The 20,077-nt window shown below is 30.7% G+C and overlaps 1 protein-coding gene across 2 annotated transcripts; it reads left to right on the top strand.

Annotated features, from left to right (window-relative positions):
* The first annotated feature begins 238 nt into the window (after positions 1 to 238).
* On the top strand, positions 239 to 18,458 carry LOC139516850 (regulator of nonsense transcripts 3B-like). Of its 2 annotated transcripts, none has more exons than XM_071307198.1 (12): positions 239 to 441; positions 4,932 to 5,035; positions 5,824 to 5,930; positions 6,361 to 6,459; positions 6,687 to 6,797; positions 7,639 to 7,718; positions 9,467 to 9,676; positions 11,573 to 12,087; positions 13,130 to 13,207; positions 13,636 to 13,693; positions 16,777 to 16,977; positions 17,674 to 18,458. In XM_071307198.1, exons 1-12 carry the CDS (start codon positions 373 to 375, stop codon positions 17,791 to 17,793), a joined length of 1,752 nt encoding a protein of 583 aa, XP_071163299.1. In that variant the 5' UTR covers positions 239 to 372; the 3' UTR covers positions 17,794 to 18,458. The 2 variants fall into 2 exon arrangements, with proteins under 2 accessions (XP_071163299.1, XP_071163298.1); XM_071307197.1 differs by having other exon boundaries at positions 242 to 441; positions 11,570 to 12,087.
* The last annotated feature ends 1,619 nt before the right edge of the window (positions 18,459 to 20,077 follow it).

Here is a 20,077-nt window from a genome sequence, read left to right as displayed (position 1 = left end):
AACAAGACAACATGCATGAGATTAAAAAGAAGATTTGAGATCAAGCCAACATACTTTTCCATTTTTTCTCAAGTAATTTGAACCATATCCAATGACACAAGGGGCAAACAAAGCCGCCCAAACTATGACAGCTGATGGTATAGTTTCCCACCACATTTCACTTCAACAGACAACAATCACAAATCCTCAAACTTTGACCTTGACCAGACCAATGCAAGCTTTAGTTGGATCTTGACGTACTATTTCAAGCGTGTTATTAACATTGACAAATAAGAATCCGTTTATCATTTTTACCAAAACTTTTATTCCTTTTTAAGCATACTAGTGTTTTGTTGGATAGAACGAACATGTTGCAGTGATAGAAGATACAATATGGCTTTGGATGACCAAGAAAAAAAATCATCGGAAAGAAAAAGAGAAAAAGAAAGTCCCCCAACAAAAGTGAATATCCAAGAACGGAAAAATGTTTTGTTTTGTTAATTTTTTGTTTTGAAATGTTAAAATTATACACTGTATGACTGACACATCCACTGTGACCAGGTAGTAATTTCTGTACCATATGGTTAATAATGTGGTAGCCTTTCAAGATTTTTAATACTTTCTACCTGAACTAGAAACTACATACATTGACATACACATTAATCTGAACACGTATTTGTACAATACCAGGGGCGGATCCAGCCATTTTAAAAAAGGGGGGTTCCCAACCCAGTTAAAAATGGGGGTTCCAACCCCCAGAACCCCCCCCCCCCCCCTCTCCCTGTATCCGCCACTGAATACAAATCCTTGATCTGAAGTACTTTCATTGTAGAATGGCTGTGTCTCTGCAAAAAAGCATGCAGGGACATGTGGCCAAATTTGTCTTCATAGGCTACACATATATAAAGCAAAATTATATCCGGGTGAAATTTGATCCAGTGGAAAGAATGTCACAGTAGTTGTTGTTTTTTTCCTTATTTCCTTGGGATATTTTTTCCTTTGCCGTGAAATTCTATCTGGGTAGTCAAACTATTAAATAGTTATTAAATAAATATTTTGTGCAAATACTATGAAATAATAATCATGATAATAGTGTATTTGAATTAAAGCTAAATTGTTAACAAAAAAAAATGTATTATAATGGGAAATAATTTCGCATAATATCATTGAAAATAATTTCCTGAAATATTCAAGTAAATATCATTCTTTTAAAAAGACAATTATCATGAAACATATGAAAGAAAACCAGAAGTATTAAATTTCAAAGATCATAATTGTGAAATAATATCATGATTAATTTTATACATATAAGATTAGGTGATATACAGGGGAAAGTGAGTTGTTTTCATATCTCAGTACAAATATAAATTAAAAAAGTAAAGGTAGAAATATAGTTGCGTTACTACTGTAAACAGCATCATCATTCATGGAAAAATTTGAGTATGATGATATTTTCAACTATATTATAAGTTTTGTCTGGGGACAAAGATATAGTTGTTGATAATATGGAAATCAGATGAATCATAACAATATATTGGAACAAATTAAGCAATTTCAACAGCTGGATAGTATTTTTACCTGTGAAATATTATCTGCCTTATTAAACCATGTGTTAAGTCATCTTTTAATATAAATGAATATTAAAATTAAAATAAGATTCAAGGAAAAATATCACTATGAAATAGATTCGGGAATATAATATTAATATCTTTAAAATAAAAATTGCTCGTAATTACCACCCTTTGATTGATAAATTATGCAAATTTGTTCTACCTTTTTGAAACATTTATAATTATAGTCCTCTGGAAAAAATCTACCTTTGAAATACCATGTCTGGAAAACAATTAGGCCACAATTAAAAATATTTTGGTTTGCCCAAACCCTACCCATGGTTGAGACAGTGGGTAGGTAGAGTAGGCATTTTTTTTTTTTAATTTTAAAGAAATTTACATATCGGATGTTTATTAGTCTCCATGCCAATCTGATTTAAAAAAAAAACTTCTTCAAATCAGGACAATAAAAGAATTTGAGTAGGCAGCTTTTTTCTGGGTAGGTAGGGTTTGGGAAAACAAACCTATTCTTTTTTATGGCCTTACTGGGAAAAATTATCCCCAAGATAAAATATCACAGAGGAAGAAATAAACTGTTACACATACCCGCCTCTGGTTTTATGATTTAATGTCATCGTATCAGCAATAAAATAATAAACCCAGGAAATAACCATAATTAGTGTAAACAATTGATTACTCACAGAGATTTAAAATTTGGAATGTCAAAATTTCGACTTGATAAAAAAAAGTTCAATGTCAATTTTATTTTTCCTACGTCCATCTTAAAATATTTCCATGTGTTTTCATGAACTTCAAGAATTTATACCATATAAATATCTGAATAGGTTTATTAAAATTTAATACCCTTGTAATTAATATTTTTCCTTTATACTAAAAAGTAGAAAGAACGAACCCAGGGGATAGAACCTGGGGGAAACATTTAAACAGGGCGATATCTTCTGAAGTTCATTTAAGGCACTGGCTACAATTACTTTCATTAAAACGTAACAGTAATTAAAAAGTTTCTGTTTCATTGGACACTAATTGATGGAATGCTAGGTTGGGTTTTGTGTTTAATTATAAATGTTACAATAATATTTGTGTCCAGGGTTATGTTGCGTTAACTTTTAATCTACTAGTTTGTACCACTGTTTTGTTGCTTAATTCTATAAGAATAAGAATGAGAATAAGAATTTTATTAGTACAAAATCCAAACAATAAGATTGTTACTAAAATACAAAACAAAAACAAACAGACAGACAGGCATATTAATTACAAAACAATAGACATTAAACACTACAAACATTTAGCATTGAAAGATTTTTTTTTTATAGATTATTAATTTTAATTATAGAATATAGGAAAATATATGCCGTTACTAACTAAACAATAGCGCCTGATGATAATAAGCCTGACCGGTTTCGGTCCTTCAAGGACCTTCTTCAGAGGCTGCAACACATCTAATATTATTTACATGATTACATGCAAGTCTTGTAAACAACAATATGTTGGCAAAAGCAAACATCCATTCAAAGCTCGACTCGGCGAACATCTCCGATATGTTAAAAATAAGTCATTGGAGCCCACTGGTAAACATTTCAACCAGACAGGGCACAACATCCACCATATGTCTTTCGAAATCATCGAAGTCCTCTGGAATGATCCTAATGACCACACGTCAGACGTCCTTAGGAATAAAAGAGAGGATTATTGGATCCTCCAACTCAGAGCGCTAAAACCCATTGGAATCAACAGTTTAGAGACTTCCAAATTTCAGTACACCACTCACTCTATTCTCTACTATTAATTTTAATTATAATACTATTTTTGACAGCATGCCTCCTCTTTAAAATTATTAATTCAAATGTTATGCTTATATATAATTTTATAAGTTGAGACGTCAATTACACAGTTCATATGATGACATTATAATTGTTTCTCTCATTATGCATTTCACTTATATAGTTAACAATAATAAGTAAAATATCACATTCTTCACAGGAAAATATAAAATCAAATTTGTTTTCTTCACTCATTGAATTAAAACTGGGGACAATACTAGAAATTTCATTAATCATTTTGATCATAGTTTTATTAATTTCTGAACATGTTATGATAAAATGAAATTCATCTTCCACCTCTTTATGGCATAAAGGACATATTCTATTTTCTAAAGCTGTTTTTTTGTATCTACCACGTTCAACAGCCAGCATACTATTACTTATTCTTATTTTAGCGTAATTTTTTGTAACATTTTTATCTAAATCCAATAAAAGGTACTTTTCTAGTTCATACTTCACTTTAAATTTTCTGTAGGTTCTTAGTTTATTTCCATTTATTGAATTATCATCATTAAAGAGACATTTTTTCCAAAATATAACGTAATTTTCATTGAGCTTCTTCAGTTCATGAGGGCTAAAAGTAATCGTTTTTAAGAAAAAGTACATTGATTTTCCCAAACATGAGTGAAATTCAATTTTGAAAGTAGCATTTTAACTTTTGAAGCAAATCCATCATTTAACTGCTTGTTAGCTTTATAAACATTTTATAATAAAGACTCATTTTCATTTGACTTTAAAATATGTAACCAAAATCCTACAGAAGACTTAAGCCAAGTTAAGGGCCTGTATACCAATAGGGTACATTCCCAATTCAGCTAATACAGCTGTATTTAATGCCTTTGAATTAACATTTAGAAGACCTTTTGCAAATTTGATCTGGATTTTTACTGATTCCATAGATAAGTATTGAGATTCAAGAGTTTTGTTGTTCTTCACAATATTTAGTAGCTCATATTTTTATGCCGATACATGTGTATATACAAAACATTTTAAATATTCCTTTTAATGATGATAGATGTCTACCTGTGTGACTTTTATATTTTGACCATATCTCACTACAATACAGTAATATTGGGCTAACACAGGAATTAAACAGTTTCATATGGGAAAAACATCCATCTTATCTGAGAAGAGTATTTTTTTAATACATTTACAAAACATTGCCTTAGAAGTTTTTTTACAGAAGAGATTTACAGCATTAGTGAAAATTCCTGATGGCTTGAATAGTTTACCTTAATATTTATATTCTATGCAACATTCAATAACTTCATTATTCAAAACAAACTTGTCTTTAGTAAGTTTTTTACCACTTTTATTAAATGTCATTGTTTTTGTCTTGTCAAGACAGTCAAGTTCCAATTTTCACAATAAGTATTTTAACTTGTTTAGACAATTTTGTAAACCTTCTGAAGATTCTGATACATTTGTACTAAGTTATCAGCATATAATTATATATGTACTTGATAATGATAATACATGTTATAACAATAACTCAACAAATGGTGTTAGATAGTTGACTTTTATATTGAATTTGCTTTAAATTCTTATTTTTGTATTTCAGGTTTTAATAAGAAGATTACCACCAAGTTTAACACCAGAAACACTGCTTGAGCAGTTGTCTCCCTTGCCTAGCCATGAATTCTATTTTGTTAGAGCTGATATGAGGTAACACATTTAAGCATACAATCATGAATGAAAATAAAATCCTGCTGTTGTATATGAAAAAACTACATCATGTACATCGACACTGCAAAATGTTATTTTTCTTAGATCTTTCTATTTTAATTTTATTTAGTCAAATTTTTTTTAGCAAATACTGTACATGTGGATTCATTTATTTTCATGGATTGAGGAAAAGTTTTATTTTCATGGTTTTGCCAAAGTTTGTAGCTTTGTGTACATGCCTATGAAAAATTTGTACATTATTAATCATCTGAATTTGTGGTTATCCTATATATATATATGTCATGTATATCTATGTTTTAGCCATGAAATTCATGAAAAATTTGTATAAAACAACTTTTGATGACTCCACAGTAGTGGGTCTCATTGGGGTCTAAGAGTGACGCAGGATTGCCGATTTTTCCTAAGCGTGACACAGGAAAGTCAAATTATTGTGCCATGAAAACAGGAATTAAGGTCTAGCGGGACACGGGAAGTTACAAAAAAATGAGAATTGCTTAGTTACATAGTATAAGCGGGATACAGGAATCTGACAAAACAGTAAGTGGGATCTGGGATCAGAAGACCCCAATGAGACCCCACCACAGAAAAGTTCTGATTTAAAGTGTGGATATAACTCAAACATTCAGTTTCACTAATTCTACTGTTCTGTGAAAATATTTATAAAGGAAAATTTTTGTTTAGACATTAATTTATGTTGTTCTTTGTAAAATATGAATTAAATTGACATATTACAGTATATATATAAAATAAATGTAATATATTTTTAGCCTTGGCCAGAATGCCTTCACAAGAGCATACATTAACTTCCAGAGTTATGAAGATGTTTACAACTTCAGAGACCAATTTGATGGCTATGTGTTTGTGGATGGAAAAGGTTTGTGGAATTTTAAGACATAAATTTGGTCAATAATTTAATTTGCAAAAATGTATGTAACATTCAGTATTAGTCACATAGTTATCTCTCTTGAATGTGAGAAAGATTCATTGCTAATCCCTTTCAAGATATAATTATAGGTGACCCTATTTTAAAATATGAGATGTATATGATTGCCAATAAGACAACTATGTTTTTTGTTTAGCATGTTTAATTAGAATTATGACTTGCTTTGTATAATTCATACAGTTTCCAAGATTCAAAAACTGTTTAACATTCCTAAAATTACATTTTGCCAAGTACTGATATGCATTGAAAAGATCAAAAATGTTGTGTCCACGTTATTTTAATTTATACTGTGAGCCCCAATTAATATGCTGGAACAGCATCTTACTTAACATGCATAACTGTTTTTTATTCACTTTTACAGGTAATGAATATTCTGCTATTGTTGAGCTTGCTCCATACCAGAAAGTACCCAGAAGAAAACCAAAGAAAGTGGATGTTAAAATGGGAAGCATTGAACAAGGTAGGGCTTGTAGAGATAGTACCAATTATTTTATTTAATTGTATCAATAAACCAATTTTTCAAGACATTTTGGCCATTGGCCTTCTTCAGTTCTTTATTTCTCCTCTTAACTACATGGCTGACATTACATTTTTCAATCATTAAAAGATGTTATAGATAAAGGTCCTTGGAAAACTCTAGTATCCTTTCACCATTGATTTCTATATTCAATTACTTTATTGTTACAGATCCCGATTATGTAAAGTTTTTGGAATATTTACAAAATGAAGAGGCTGAGGAAACACAGACAATAGAGGCTTACCTGGAAGAACTGGAACTCAAAGAGAAAGATATGAAAGGTAAGATAGGATAGTTATTATTTTTGTTTCAGAATTTACCCCTTTTAACCTTGGTAGTAAAACCCACTCTAAAGGTCACCATCTTAGTTGAAAGTTTGCATATTTATAAAATTTTTTCACTTTATATCTTGAGTTACCCTGGAGTTAACTGCTGATACTTGGTGGCAGTGTTTACCACTATCATAAGGTGTGTTGAGAAAAAAGATTAAAATCTTTTGCTTAAAGTTTAAGTCCAAAGGGTTTCATCCAAGGTCCATGTTCATCAATTAGAGTTTGTTGTTTATTCCTACTATCAGAAAAATTGTCACAAAATAGGTTAAATTTGAAAGGTAAAATGTCACAATTGAATTATATTAAACAACCTGAAATCCATGTTACTAAATTGTATTGATTCTTTATCTTGATTGCTACATGCAGTTGAATAGAAATACTTGATTTGAATGTTTATCACCCCCAAAAGGTGTGACACCATGCATTACCAACTTTTCAACTATTAAAGACATAATAATAAAAATAAGATGTGGTATCATTGCCACTGAAACAACTCTTAACCAAAACTGCCAAAAGACCCAGAAATGACAAATGTAAAATAATTTTAAAGAGAAAACTAACAGCCTCTTTATGTACAAAACAAATGAATGAATAACAAATATGATATACAGCATCATCAACGACAACTGAATTACTGGTACTTGACTTAGGACAGGCACATACAGAAATTAACAGAATGTGTTCAGTCCACATGAGATGATATTTATTTCCTAGGTATCAATTGCAAGTATATGAAGAGTTGTACATCATTGATTACAATGGTTCATAACTGTTGTTTTTTCCTTTTTAGCCAAAAAGTCTATGAAAGTTTCTACACCATTGATTGACTATATCAGAAAGAAAAGGGAGGAGAAAAAACTTATAATACAGGTCGGTATTGTGATGTAATGTGAATTATACATGATTTGGTTTTAGTGAGCATGATAAACTGAATCCACAGTAATTCTAATGAAATTGCACAAAAAAGTAAAATCACAAAAATACTTTTAAAACTCTGGGAAAATTCAAAACAGAAAGTCCCTAACTAAATGGCAAAAATCAGAAGCACAAACACATCAAACGAATGGATAACAACTATCATATTCCTGTCTTGGTACAGGCATTTTCTTATGCAGAAAATGATAGATTGAACCTGGTTTTATAGCTAGCTAAACCTCTCACTTGTATGACAGTGGCATCAAATTCCATTTTATTGACAACGATGCACGAACAAAAAAATCAGACATGATAGGTAAAAATGTCAAAAATAGAGGAACAGCAGTCAACATTGTGTTATAATCTTAATCACTAAAAGTATTGTTAAATGCAATCAACTATAAGAACTTCACACCAAGAAGAAAGGGTACCCACAAATAAACTGGTTACACTTTATATTTCTGCAAATTTAGAGTCCTACATAGTTTCAATAGTGGCTACATAGAGATTAATACATGGCCTTTTCCATATCAGCCTGGGTATCATCCCGAGACCCCCATATCAGCCCGAGACGGAGTCGAGGTGCTGATATGGGTTGAGGGATGATACCCAGGCTGATATGGAAAAGGCCATGTATTAATCGCTTTATAATATACTTCCGACAATAGTTTTATGTAAGGGACGACATCAAAAGTTCAATGAAGGATAAAAAACTTAATTCAAATAGTTTTTTCACTGACCCCCCTACCCCCCTATTAACTTAATTTGGGACAAATTGATTGACCCATACGGATATATGTAAAAAACAATGTCGGATAACCAAATCTTGTAGCAGTTCAACCCCCCACCCCCAAACTATTTGAATTAAGTTTTTTTATCTTACATTGATCTTTTGATGTCGTCCCTAAGGCAAATAAACTAATGCAAATAACTAAAACAGTCAAACACTTTATAAAGAAAATTAAAATTATGAATCAAATATACTATAGTTGTCCAACAACAGCATCATTAACTCCTTATATATTTATGGTAACATTTCCTATAGAGGCATTTTGAAACATTGAAAATTTGGAAGAGTTTTATGATCATTACTACTCCATGTTTGTTGTACTATAAAATGATTCATAATTGTCAATGGCATATGTTAGCAAGTATTAAACTATCCCCACAAAAGTTCCCGTAAATTTTGACGGCGTCATAAAAAACATCTGACGTCACAATGGAAAAGTAAACAACCGATACCGGAAACACCGGAAGTAACTTGCACGAGAGGCACTATTATGGGTTTTGTGCACGAGATGCACCTGATATGGGTTATCAGCCCGGGTGGGAAATTATGGCTTGTGTACTTCCGCTCATTACACATATGCAAAAGCTATCATATCAATGCTAAGTATATGATAAATATCTTTAAATACTGTTTTACGATAAAACAACTATATGATGATATCCTTTGAAATGTTATCTACATCTGTATAGGATTTATATTATTTGTATTTACAACATAAAATCCCAGTTTCGGGATATTTGGTATCAAGATTGACAATTTGACATCATATAGTATATTTTCAGTATGTTGTTACCTTTCTGTTTGCTGAATAACATGAATTGAACTTTGAAATGAAGCATGTTTAGTTTCTTTGTTTGAAGCCATCATGATAAATAACTTATTTTTTACTTTAAAAAACACAATATTTATACAGAAACAAAGAGATGAAAGGAAGAAAAAAGAATTGGAAAGAAGGAAAATAAGAGAAGACGACAGAAGGAGAAGAAGAGAAAAGGAACAAGAAAGATTTACAAGGGAAAAAGAACGAGATAGAGAGAGATACAAGGACAAAGAAAGACAGAGGGAAAAGGATCGTGAAAGGGAATCTGAAAGGAAAGAGAAATCTCAAGATGAGCAACCAAAAGTTAGTTTTAGATCAAATATAAGTTTAACTTTTTTTTATGAAATATTCTTTATGTCTGATTTAATGTTTGTTGTTTGAACATATGCAAATGTTCTGATTAACAATGATAAGTTATCTCTTAGTATGAAATTCAAAACAGTGTAGCTGTGGCCATTGATTGACACATTAAAATCATTCATTGACTGGGACAATTTAGGTGAACGTTTGTATGTAACGACAAATGCTCACTATGTACTTTTTAAAGACACTTAAACTATGGGGTCACCAAAGGTTCTCAACACCTAAATAAAGTAATTCGAAAAATTAATCAGAAATAACACGATATTTTGATTTATATCAATTATATAAATCAAAACACAAAGGTTATTCCTGATTAATTTTTCGAATTATTTTATAATTAAAGGCGTTAAGAAACCTTTGTTGACCCCACAGTTTAAATGTCTATCGTAGGTACGTCATGAACAGTGGTTGTTACAGACAAACGTTCACGTAAATTGTCCCAGTCAATGGATGATTTTGATGGGCCAATCAATGGCCACAGCTACACTGTTTTGAATTTCATACTATCATTTGAAGATATTTTAAAACTACCTTCCTACCCTCCCATATACATTTTAATAGAATAGCCCTAATTAGAAAAAATGTTAAAAAAAAACAAAATAAGACAACATGGCTGAATTTGTCAATGGTACCCTTTCAGGAGTTATTGCCCAAAATGTCACTTTTCAGATGGTTTTTGTCAAAAATGAAAGTGGCCGCAACCGTGTTCATCCTCAACCTTTATATACCTTATGTATTATCATCAAATACAATTTACATTTCAATATTAAGAATGAACACAAATGCAGCCACTTTCATTTAAGATGGAAACCGTCTAAAATTTAACTAAAATGCTAAAATTGTGAAGATTTCAGTAATCTCAGTAATTTAGCATGACTTAATGATGCTAGTACCTGATTTAATTGTCAAAAACTGCCCATATTTATGTAGCAGAAGCATTCTACTTTCCAATAAATAACTAAATTTTACATTTTTACAATTTTGTAAAACTGCTATATTTTGGGGCCAAAAAGGTGTCTTACTGAACCTACTCCTTTGACCGGCATGTCAATCAGGGTCTTTTGAGCCTCCTGTTAATATTGTTTCATCTTTTGATTGTTTGATCTTGAGTATTGTAATTTATGCTTATATCCTTCATCTTAATTTTTATACGCCTGTTTACAGGATTATGTTATACCATTGTCTGTCTGTTTGTCGTCAGCATGTCAGACATTAACTAAATAACACTTTAGCCCAATTTGCATAAATCTTTGTTGAATTGTTTATATCTATTGTCGTGAGCTCCCTTTCATTTTTTACAAATTTTAGATGTTACGTTTGCAAGTTATGGGGTTTTATTCATTAAAAAAAGGGGTGTTCCCAGTTTTCCAAAAATACCTCAAGAATGCTTTTACCAACTTGCAAGAAATTTTGGGGAATGACTTATTTCTCCTGACATTTCATTTTTATGAATTTTAAATTTTACATTTCTTTGTTATGGGGTTTTATTCATAAAAAAAAGGAAGGATGTTCTAGTTTTGGACAATAACTCAAAAAAGCTTTCACCAATTTTCATGAAACTTTGGTGAATTGTTTATATCTATCGATGTAAGCTCCCTTTAGATTTTCATAAATTTCTAATATGACATTGAGAAGTAATTGAACTTTATTCTTTGAAAATATAACGGGCGTATCATGCGCTCATGGCACAGCTATTATTTATCTTGGCAGTGACAGAAATAGTCTTTTATTCATATTAATAAATTACAGGGAGATAATCTTTTTTTTTTTAAATGCTATTATTTGATAATAAAAAAACATGTTTGAATTACACAGAATATGATATTTTCTTAGCAGGTTCTCAAAAAGCCTGAAAAAGATGATGACAAAAAATTAGATAAAGATAGCACAAAGGAGAAAGTGAAAGATGGAGCAAAAGATGTCAAGCCAAAAGAAGATAAATTTAGTGAAAGTAGCAAGAAAGAAAGGGAAAACCTTAGATTCTCCAAAGAAAACAGGGAAAAGGAGAGAAGAGAGAAAGAAAAAAGAGAAAAAAGTAACAAAATAGCTGCTGCACTTCTAGATCAGAAACCTAAATCTTCAAAAGAGGAGAAATCAGAAGATAAGTCAAAATTAGATGAAAAGAAGGGAACAGAGTCTGGTAAAGGGAAGGAACCTAAGCAGGAAGACAAAGGTAGAAGTGGAAAGTGGGATGATGCACCAGAAAGAAAAGACTCGAGAGGATCAAAGGATGATAAATATGATAAATATGATAGACCAAGATCATCCAAGGACTCTCGATCTTCACAAGGTCGTCCAAGGTCAGGACGAGACTGGGACAGAGACAGGGAGTGGGATTACAGAGATAGAGGGTAGGTTGATGCATGTTTCACTCATGTTAAGGTTCTCAATCCTATACACATATACAAGCAATATTAGACTAAGAAAACACGCCAACATTAATTAGATTTCCTTGTAATGGAATCTTGTTGGTGTTGGATTTTATAACTTTTCATTTTGATACTTACACTGATATATGTTATACTTTTGTGTATCACCAAAATGATTAAAAAAATGCATTGTGTAATCATTTTGAAATTAAGAAGACAAAATGACTAGGAATGAAGGACTACAAGTTTAATGGAAGCAGCATTGATGTTTACCAAAATACTTCTTTTTAACATATATGGTCTTTGCTTTTATTTTCTGTTTGTGTTGCTTTGAAATAGGCCTTTGTTTACGTATGTACTTGTTTGTACTCATAACATGTATATTATTTCTGATTTGAATTTCAAAGGGTATACTTCATTAGCATTCGTAAGTGAAACCATTCTTGAACCAACTTGAAGTAAAAATAAATTTAATTGAAACTGTCTAAAAAATTTATTGGATTATGTATTTGTAAATAGATGGAATTTTAAGCAATAAATATCAAAAGTAGCATTCTGTGTGTAGTGAATTCAGAGTAAATGTTGATAATTTTATAGATAAACCAATATTTCTGAAATAGATAGTAAATAAAGCTACTAACAAACAAACTTAATGTTAAAGAACACAGCTCAAGTCAATGCCTTTTGTTATATTAATCTTGCTGTAAGGTGAAAATTCTGTTTGTTGCTGAAGACCTTCTACATATTGTCTGGATAAAGAATTGTATTGTAAAAGTATTGGTTCTTTTCATAAATTGATTAATTGCAAATATTTTAAGGGTTTGTTGTCACTGAAACATCCAGTTAATTTCTTTTTGTTTTCAATAAAATCTTTAACATTTTGTACATATTCCAATGTTTATTCAAACTTTACATCACATTGTATTGTCCGGCTATATTTTCCAAATTGGTATTATAATACTTTCAATAGCAGCAACAGAAATATCTTAGCAGAAATACATCATGTTTCTTTTCATATTTTTAGCTACAGAGAGGAAAGGCCAAGATCCTATGCAGGACCAAGTAGAGATGAAAGAAGAAGACAAGAAACAAGTACAGAAAAGTAAATAATATCATCAATGCTTATTTCAGTTTACAGAAATTTCACAATTAATTTTACTCCTTCTTAAATATATATATTAAAAAAAAAATCATGCATATATTCCAATGTGACCAACTTCAATTCGACGTAACACCTTCGATACTTATACATTTAAATGCCAAACTTTATATAGTACCATTAAACCCCACCCGTAAAAACCGCCATAACTTTCCTCGTGCCTTATGCACCTAACATCAAATTAATAAATAGTACATACTGTTTACAAAACCAGTATCCGAACTAGCTATACTAGTTCCAATCTATAAATAATTACTACAAATAGCAAACAGGAAAAACCCTATTTCAAACGAAATAAAATACATGTATCTTAACAACTTAGTATTTATGACTTTCCTTTCAATTTTATTAAATTGTTTTTTTGTTTTTAGAAGACCATCATCCTCAAGAAAAGAATTTTCATCAAGTTCAGAGAAAGAGACATCCAAAGTAAATATGCTATGTCATAGTTAATATTCAATATACTTTGTCATAATTAATTTAAAATTATTTTTTATGCCCTGTTCGTTTGTCCATCAGTTCGTCCGTCTGTCCATCCGTTTGTCTTGCTTTAGGTTAAAGTTTTTGGTCAAGGTAGTTTTTGATGAAGTTGAAGTCCAATCAACTTGAAACTTAGTACACATGTTCCCCATGATATGATCTTTCTATTTTTTAATGCCAAATCAAAGCTTTGACCCCAATTTCACGGTCCACTGAACATGGAAAATGATAGTGGGAGTGGGGCATCCATGTACTATGAACACATTCTTGTTTGAGGTACAGCCCGTAACAGAGAAGTGATCGAATTGATGTTTCTTTACTGTCAAAATTAGCTACGTTATCGACAAACTTAATTGAGTAGTGACCGAACTATTGGTACATTAAAGTTAAAAAGATTGACAATGCTGACAAACTTTCATGTGTCGATAATCAAGTTTAATACCGATAATATTGAAAATAGTTCTAATAATATGAAACAAAATATGTCCATGCACCATTTCGATTGGGCGAAAAGTAGTCATTTCTTCAAAGTCAGAACAGAAAAAAAAATGATTTATGGAAGGACGTCTTGATAGTATTATTTCCTTTACAATTTTACCCAAAACTAAAAAAAATATACTGGTAAACAATTAAAAAGGTGTTTGATAGGAATGAAGTCCTTTATTTTTTCGGACTACAATGTGTACCGTATGTGTGATGGATTTGAATTCAATTAATAACTTTGAAATGTTTTCTCATATGTATACACAAAAGGGAGGACTGGTATTTGTACTTCTGTTAGAATATGTCTTCATCCGTTTCACATGCCAAACTTTTTTCTAGTACAGTTTAAACGGGAAAATTTTGTTGACAATTTTTTTTTCATATGACAAAATATTGAGGCAGCAGATTTTTTAAGTCAAAATCAGGGTCAGAATATTGTTTTCTAAAAACTACCAGGCCCCTTCCTCCATGAAAATTAAATGGTCTGTGGCAAAAATAAAAAATTCCCACATGTTCAACTTCAAAATTTGACCAGATTCTATTCTTAACTGTCGGATAATATACTAGGATAACATAGAAAATGTCCTGTATGGGACGATTCTATACTCATACTTCACGCGTAGTTGGGTACGATTCACACGACGAAGCCATTGTTTATGACAGAACACACATTCTAGATTATGTTTTTTGTTTCCGTCAGTTCGAAAGTATTTGATCATTTCAACTCCTTTGTATTTCATAATATGTGTCATGAACAAAGACATATTTTCGATTGAATAATGATTTCCTCGTAACAAATGATAGAAATTTCGGAGATCCCGTATTTGATCCTTTACTGTTAAAATGAAAATGCCAATGACAGAGATTGATTATAAAAAATGTTTTACTGTGTTTAAAAAACTTCGACTTAAGGAGGCTCGAGGGTATAAAAATTTCAGAAAAAAATCAAACATTTGTTTTTCATTACAAATTTTATTTATTTTCTTTTGTAATTGTTACTTTATCATATGGTACAAAAATCTTTCAAAACAATCAATTCGTGTTGGCCCCAGATGACTTTTAAAATGTATACATTATTGAAAAAGTTCCAAATTATCTCCCTTTGGTGGAAAAATGCCATTTTTTGGCTTTAAAATTGAAATATCTTTTTCAACTCATCGGTGACCTATCTTTTTTAATATAATTTCCATATTAGCTGTACTTAAACTAAATTATTGTAAAATTTGAGCGATTTCTGTAATAAATTTCTTTTTTTATTTCAATATTTACCATTATTTCTCCTATTACTTCAACAGAAAAAAAATACCTTTACAAAAATGTATGCTTCTTTCGAAGGCAGATTGTGAGCGCAAATGAACGGTGACCCCACTTTTTTATTTTATTTTTCTATTAACTATAAGATAAAGTTCATTTATAGAAAAATATAGAGAAATCCTATATAAATGATTTAGACCCGCGAACCCCCTTAAACAATAAAAACTTACACGTTGGACATGAAATATTTTGTCGATGAAGAAAATTAAATTATGTCACTTTTTTTAAGTTTGTCGATAACGTAACTTATGCTGACGGTAAAGAAACGCGAATTCAATCACTACTCTGTTAAGGGCTGTAGTAATATTAAATTTACTTTGCCATAGTATATATTAGGTAAACTATGTAATAATTTTATTTCATAGTAAATATTAGATCCACTATGCAATGATACTTTTAATGTAAAAATTAGATACACCATGTAATAATAATTTTTCATTTGTAAATATTAGATACACTATGTAATAATACTTTCAATGTAAAAATTAGATACACCATGTAATAAAAGTTTTTCATTTGTAAATATTAGATACACTATGTAATAATACTTTTTCATTTGAAAATATTACATACACTATGTAATAATACTTTTTCATTTGTAAATATTAGATAAAAGTTGTTATAGTATACATTAAAAACACTTTGTCACATATAAAACAGCAGGTACATTTTTATCAAATTGTGCATTTTTAAAAGTTTTGTTTAAGCTGTTTAACTATTGTTATGTCCTGAATAAAAAAAGAAAATAGCCATATTTGAGGTTCCTGTTGAATAACTTAACAAATAACATAATAACTATTGGTCAGGTCTATCAAATTGGAACATTTTTACAATTATTACTTTTGTATAGAAATAAGCCAGACTGGAGGTTTCATTTAACTTGAGAATGCCTTAGATGTTATGATTTTTGTTATATCAATGATCACACCATATCTCAAATTGTCATTCTGCCAGTTTCCAAATTTACAAATACCGTGAAATGTGGTACTTAACATCTTTTTAGAAACTGTGGATTAAGTGTCCCAGACGTCATTTTCTCTTTGATATTTGATTTTCACAGAAACTGCTAATGTAAAACAATGTATCCAAATAACATAAACAATCTCATAGCATAATTATTTTATACACTCAAATGTTGATACATTCAAATACGGAAAAATATTGTTCCCTGTTTAAAGCTTTTAGATATTGTATTCATGTTTTAACAATTGAAATCTATAAATTGTTTTTTAAAGGGTGACACTAAATCCTCAGAAAAATCCTTGGACAAAAAAGCTAGCGATGTAAAAGAAAAGGCAGTGAAAAAAGATAGTTCTAAAAATGATGCTGAAAAGGAAAAGAAAAGTGATCAATTAAAGGAGAAAGATAGTAGTAACGGGGAGAACAAATTAAAATCTTCAGATAGCTTTGATGATGATAAAAAGAAGAAAAGAAAGGTATTATAAATGCTATTGGTTGGTTGGTTGATTGTTAACATTTCTTGTGACTGGAAGTTATGCTGATAAAAATTTCAGTTGCCAATAAAATTTTTGTTTCCAAACTTCAGTTTTGATTCTTTGACTTAGCTGATCAATTAGTAAAATGTAAGTAATGGAAATACAAACAATCATGCAGGTGATGCAAAATTATCAAGGGGCAATAGGCTTTGCTTATTTATTTACAATTTAAAAATGATAAGCCCACCTACATTTTGTTACAATCAATATGTACTGTATATGCTTTTATACAACTGCATACCATTAATTAATATTATTAATTTTGTATAAGTTGTTCCCATAAAACTAACGATATCATAAACAAATTGTTGCCGCTGCCAGTGGCACTGCTAACATCAGTGGCACTACTGACAGCAAAAGCAAGTCTAAATCTGGTCTTTGAAACTTAAAACAATCTAGTTAAATACTTATGGGAAAATATAGGATTGCTATTATATTTAATGAATGAAAATGAAATAAGATAGAACATACATTTCATAGTTGAGTAGGAAGATTTTCTGTCTTTAAAGAAAGTTATTCAACTCTCAAAAGTTGAATGAATGTTTATTTATGTTTTGTATTATCATTAAGTTTCAGAATAATCAGGTTATAGAAATATTTTATTGTAATATAAACCACTCAACATTTGCATTGTAGGAGAGGCCTGAACGTGCAATATATGATCCCAGAAAAGCTGCAGAGAGAAGAATGGTTGGTACAAAACCATCAGATTCTGGTAAAAATGACAAATCATCTGATGACAAGAGCTCTGAGTAATGGAAATTAAAAGAAACATACAAGGCTGGGCCTTGAAGAGAAAAAAAAACATGACACATGCTCTTAATGCATTACTGCTTAGCAGTGGGTATGTCATTGGAAGCTCCGTATGCATTACTTGTAACTGTGAATTGGTCGTTGTCAGATTGTTCTCTAATGAGGGTTAAGACCATTATGCATGTACCTCTGTGAAATATTTTCTTGTTTGTTAGTGATAATCAACAGTTGACTGTGTATTCATTAATACTGGGATTTTTGTGGATAATGATGAACCATAAAATGTCAATGTTCAACAATACACAACTTCAATTTAGACTGGTGTGCAATAGTTTTCTAAACCATGAAAACTTTTACATGAAAATACAATTTTCATCAATCCATAAAAAATGATGCCCATGGAAACTACTAAATATAAGATAAATTAAAAGCTGACAGTTGTTGAATGTTTTTGCCTGTTTGTGAGTAATTTATTCTGATTGCACAAAAAGGAAAAGGTTTAAAATGTTACTGGTAGAAATTAAACAAGGTGAAGGATAAATGTTAGAAATGGTATGATAATTTAATGGTATTTAATTGTTAATTGAATCATCTATGAATTGTAAGGCAATTAATACAAGATTTATTATTGTTAATGATATTAAAATTAATAAATGTATTATCAATAATTTTTCAAATTATTCTTAGCCAGCTTTCGTTCTGTTTTATGAATTGTTGAAATCATGAATGATTATTGATTTTCACACCATCTGTGGATCATAAATGACTCTGGGCTTCTGAAATTTAATTCAAGGTTGAAACATTTATGGTGGATTCATTATTGTTTCATGGTACATATACACCAAGTTTTTTCCATTTCATGGTTGAAAGTTAATCATTAATATATATATATACACTGAAGAACATTTGTAGTGATTATCTGATGAATATTAAAGGGGCACTAGCTATGAGATATATAAATCTAAATTTTGATTTTTTTCTGTTCAATCAGTAATGAAAGTGGAATAGTGAAATAACAATTCGCTTTTTGCAGCCAAAAAGGTTCAATTTTGTCAAATTACGCTAAGAAACATTGATAATTAGGTATTCACTTGCAAGTGAATGAGTCGACCGTATTCATGTGAACTTCAATTCGATAGTTAATTAGATGGCGTCTGGACTAAAATACACACGAAACGAACCTATATATTATCTACCCCATGCTCTGTAAACTGTTTATTTCAGACTTTTGATAGTTGGATAAATGTTTTACATTGTTATAAATCAAATATGAGAATTTGAGTCAAATCAGTGACCATGAATTTGACAGCTAGTGCCCCTTTAACTAGTACCACTCTTAACGTTAGATAAGAATATCCTTATTTCAACTATTTGAATTTTCAAAACTAGGAACAGTAATTCAATCTATATAGATATAAGATTTTATTTTTGTTTTTTTTTATTTTTGGTGTTTTAATGCACCTTTTTAGCATCGCTTTTTGAGCTATTTCATGGCAGCCAGTTTTTATTGGTGGAGGAAGCTGGAGTGCCAGGAAAAAACCATGACCTTTGTTAGGAAAAACTGACAATCCTAGTCAGTTAAGATTGGACTCCAGTGCACCCACACGAGTGGGGTTCCTAATCACAACCTCAGTGTTGACTGGCTTGTGATTATAGTAGTAACTACTTAGACCACTTGGCTTTCGAAGCCCCTATATAGATATAAAAAGATAAGGTACAAGTGCCAATTAGACAACCCTCCAAATAATGTACATTTAAATATGTTTTCCTCAGTATATCTGTTAGACCATGGTATTTTTTCTGGGACAAATTTAACAGACAGCGCCATGGCTAAAGAAGAGAAGAAAAACATCAGTTCACAAAACACAACTTTGAAATCTAAAGTCTGAGCAACATGAACTCCACCAACAGCTTTGGGTGATCTTTGGTGCTCGGGAAGTTAGAGCAGATCCTGCTTCACATATGGCACCCATCATGTTGCTCATACAAGTACCCACTGATAAGTCTCACATTTTTGGAAACGTGGACAGGATGGTAGTTATTACAATTTAAAACATATTTGTCTTGTCTGTGAACACACATATTCTATAATGGTCAACCAACTTGTGATGGTGTCCATAAAATTTAGGAAGGGTTGATTTTAACGTCACCACTTGAATCTCTTGGTTTAAAAGCTTTCTTGTGAGCAGCAAACCTCTATCAAAGCAATCATGATAGAAAATGCAAGCCCCCTCAGGCCTGGAATATTGTATCAACTACTAGGATATATACTCTGTATATAGGCGTT

Source organism: Mytilus edulis, chromosome 3, assembly GCF_963676685.1.
Source record: "Mytilus edulis chromosome 3, xbMytEdul2.2, whole genome shotgun sequence".
NCBI lineage: Eukaryota > Metazoa > Mollusca > Bivalvia > Mytilida > Mytilidae > Mytilus > Mytilus edulis.
This window is presented reverse-complemented; position numbering and strand designations above follow the sequence as displayed.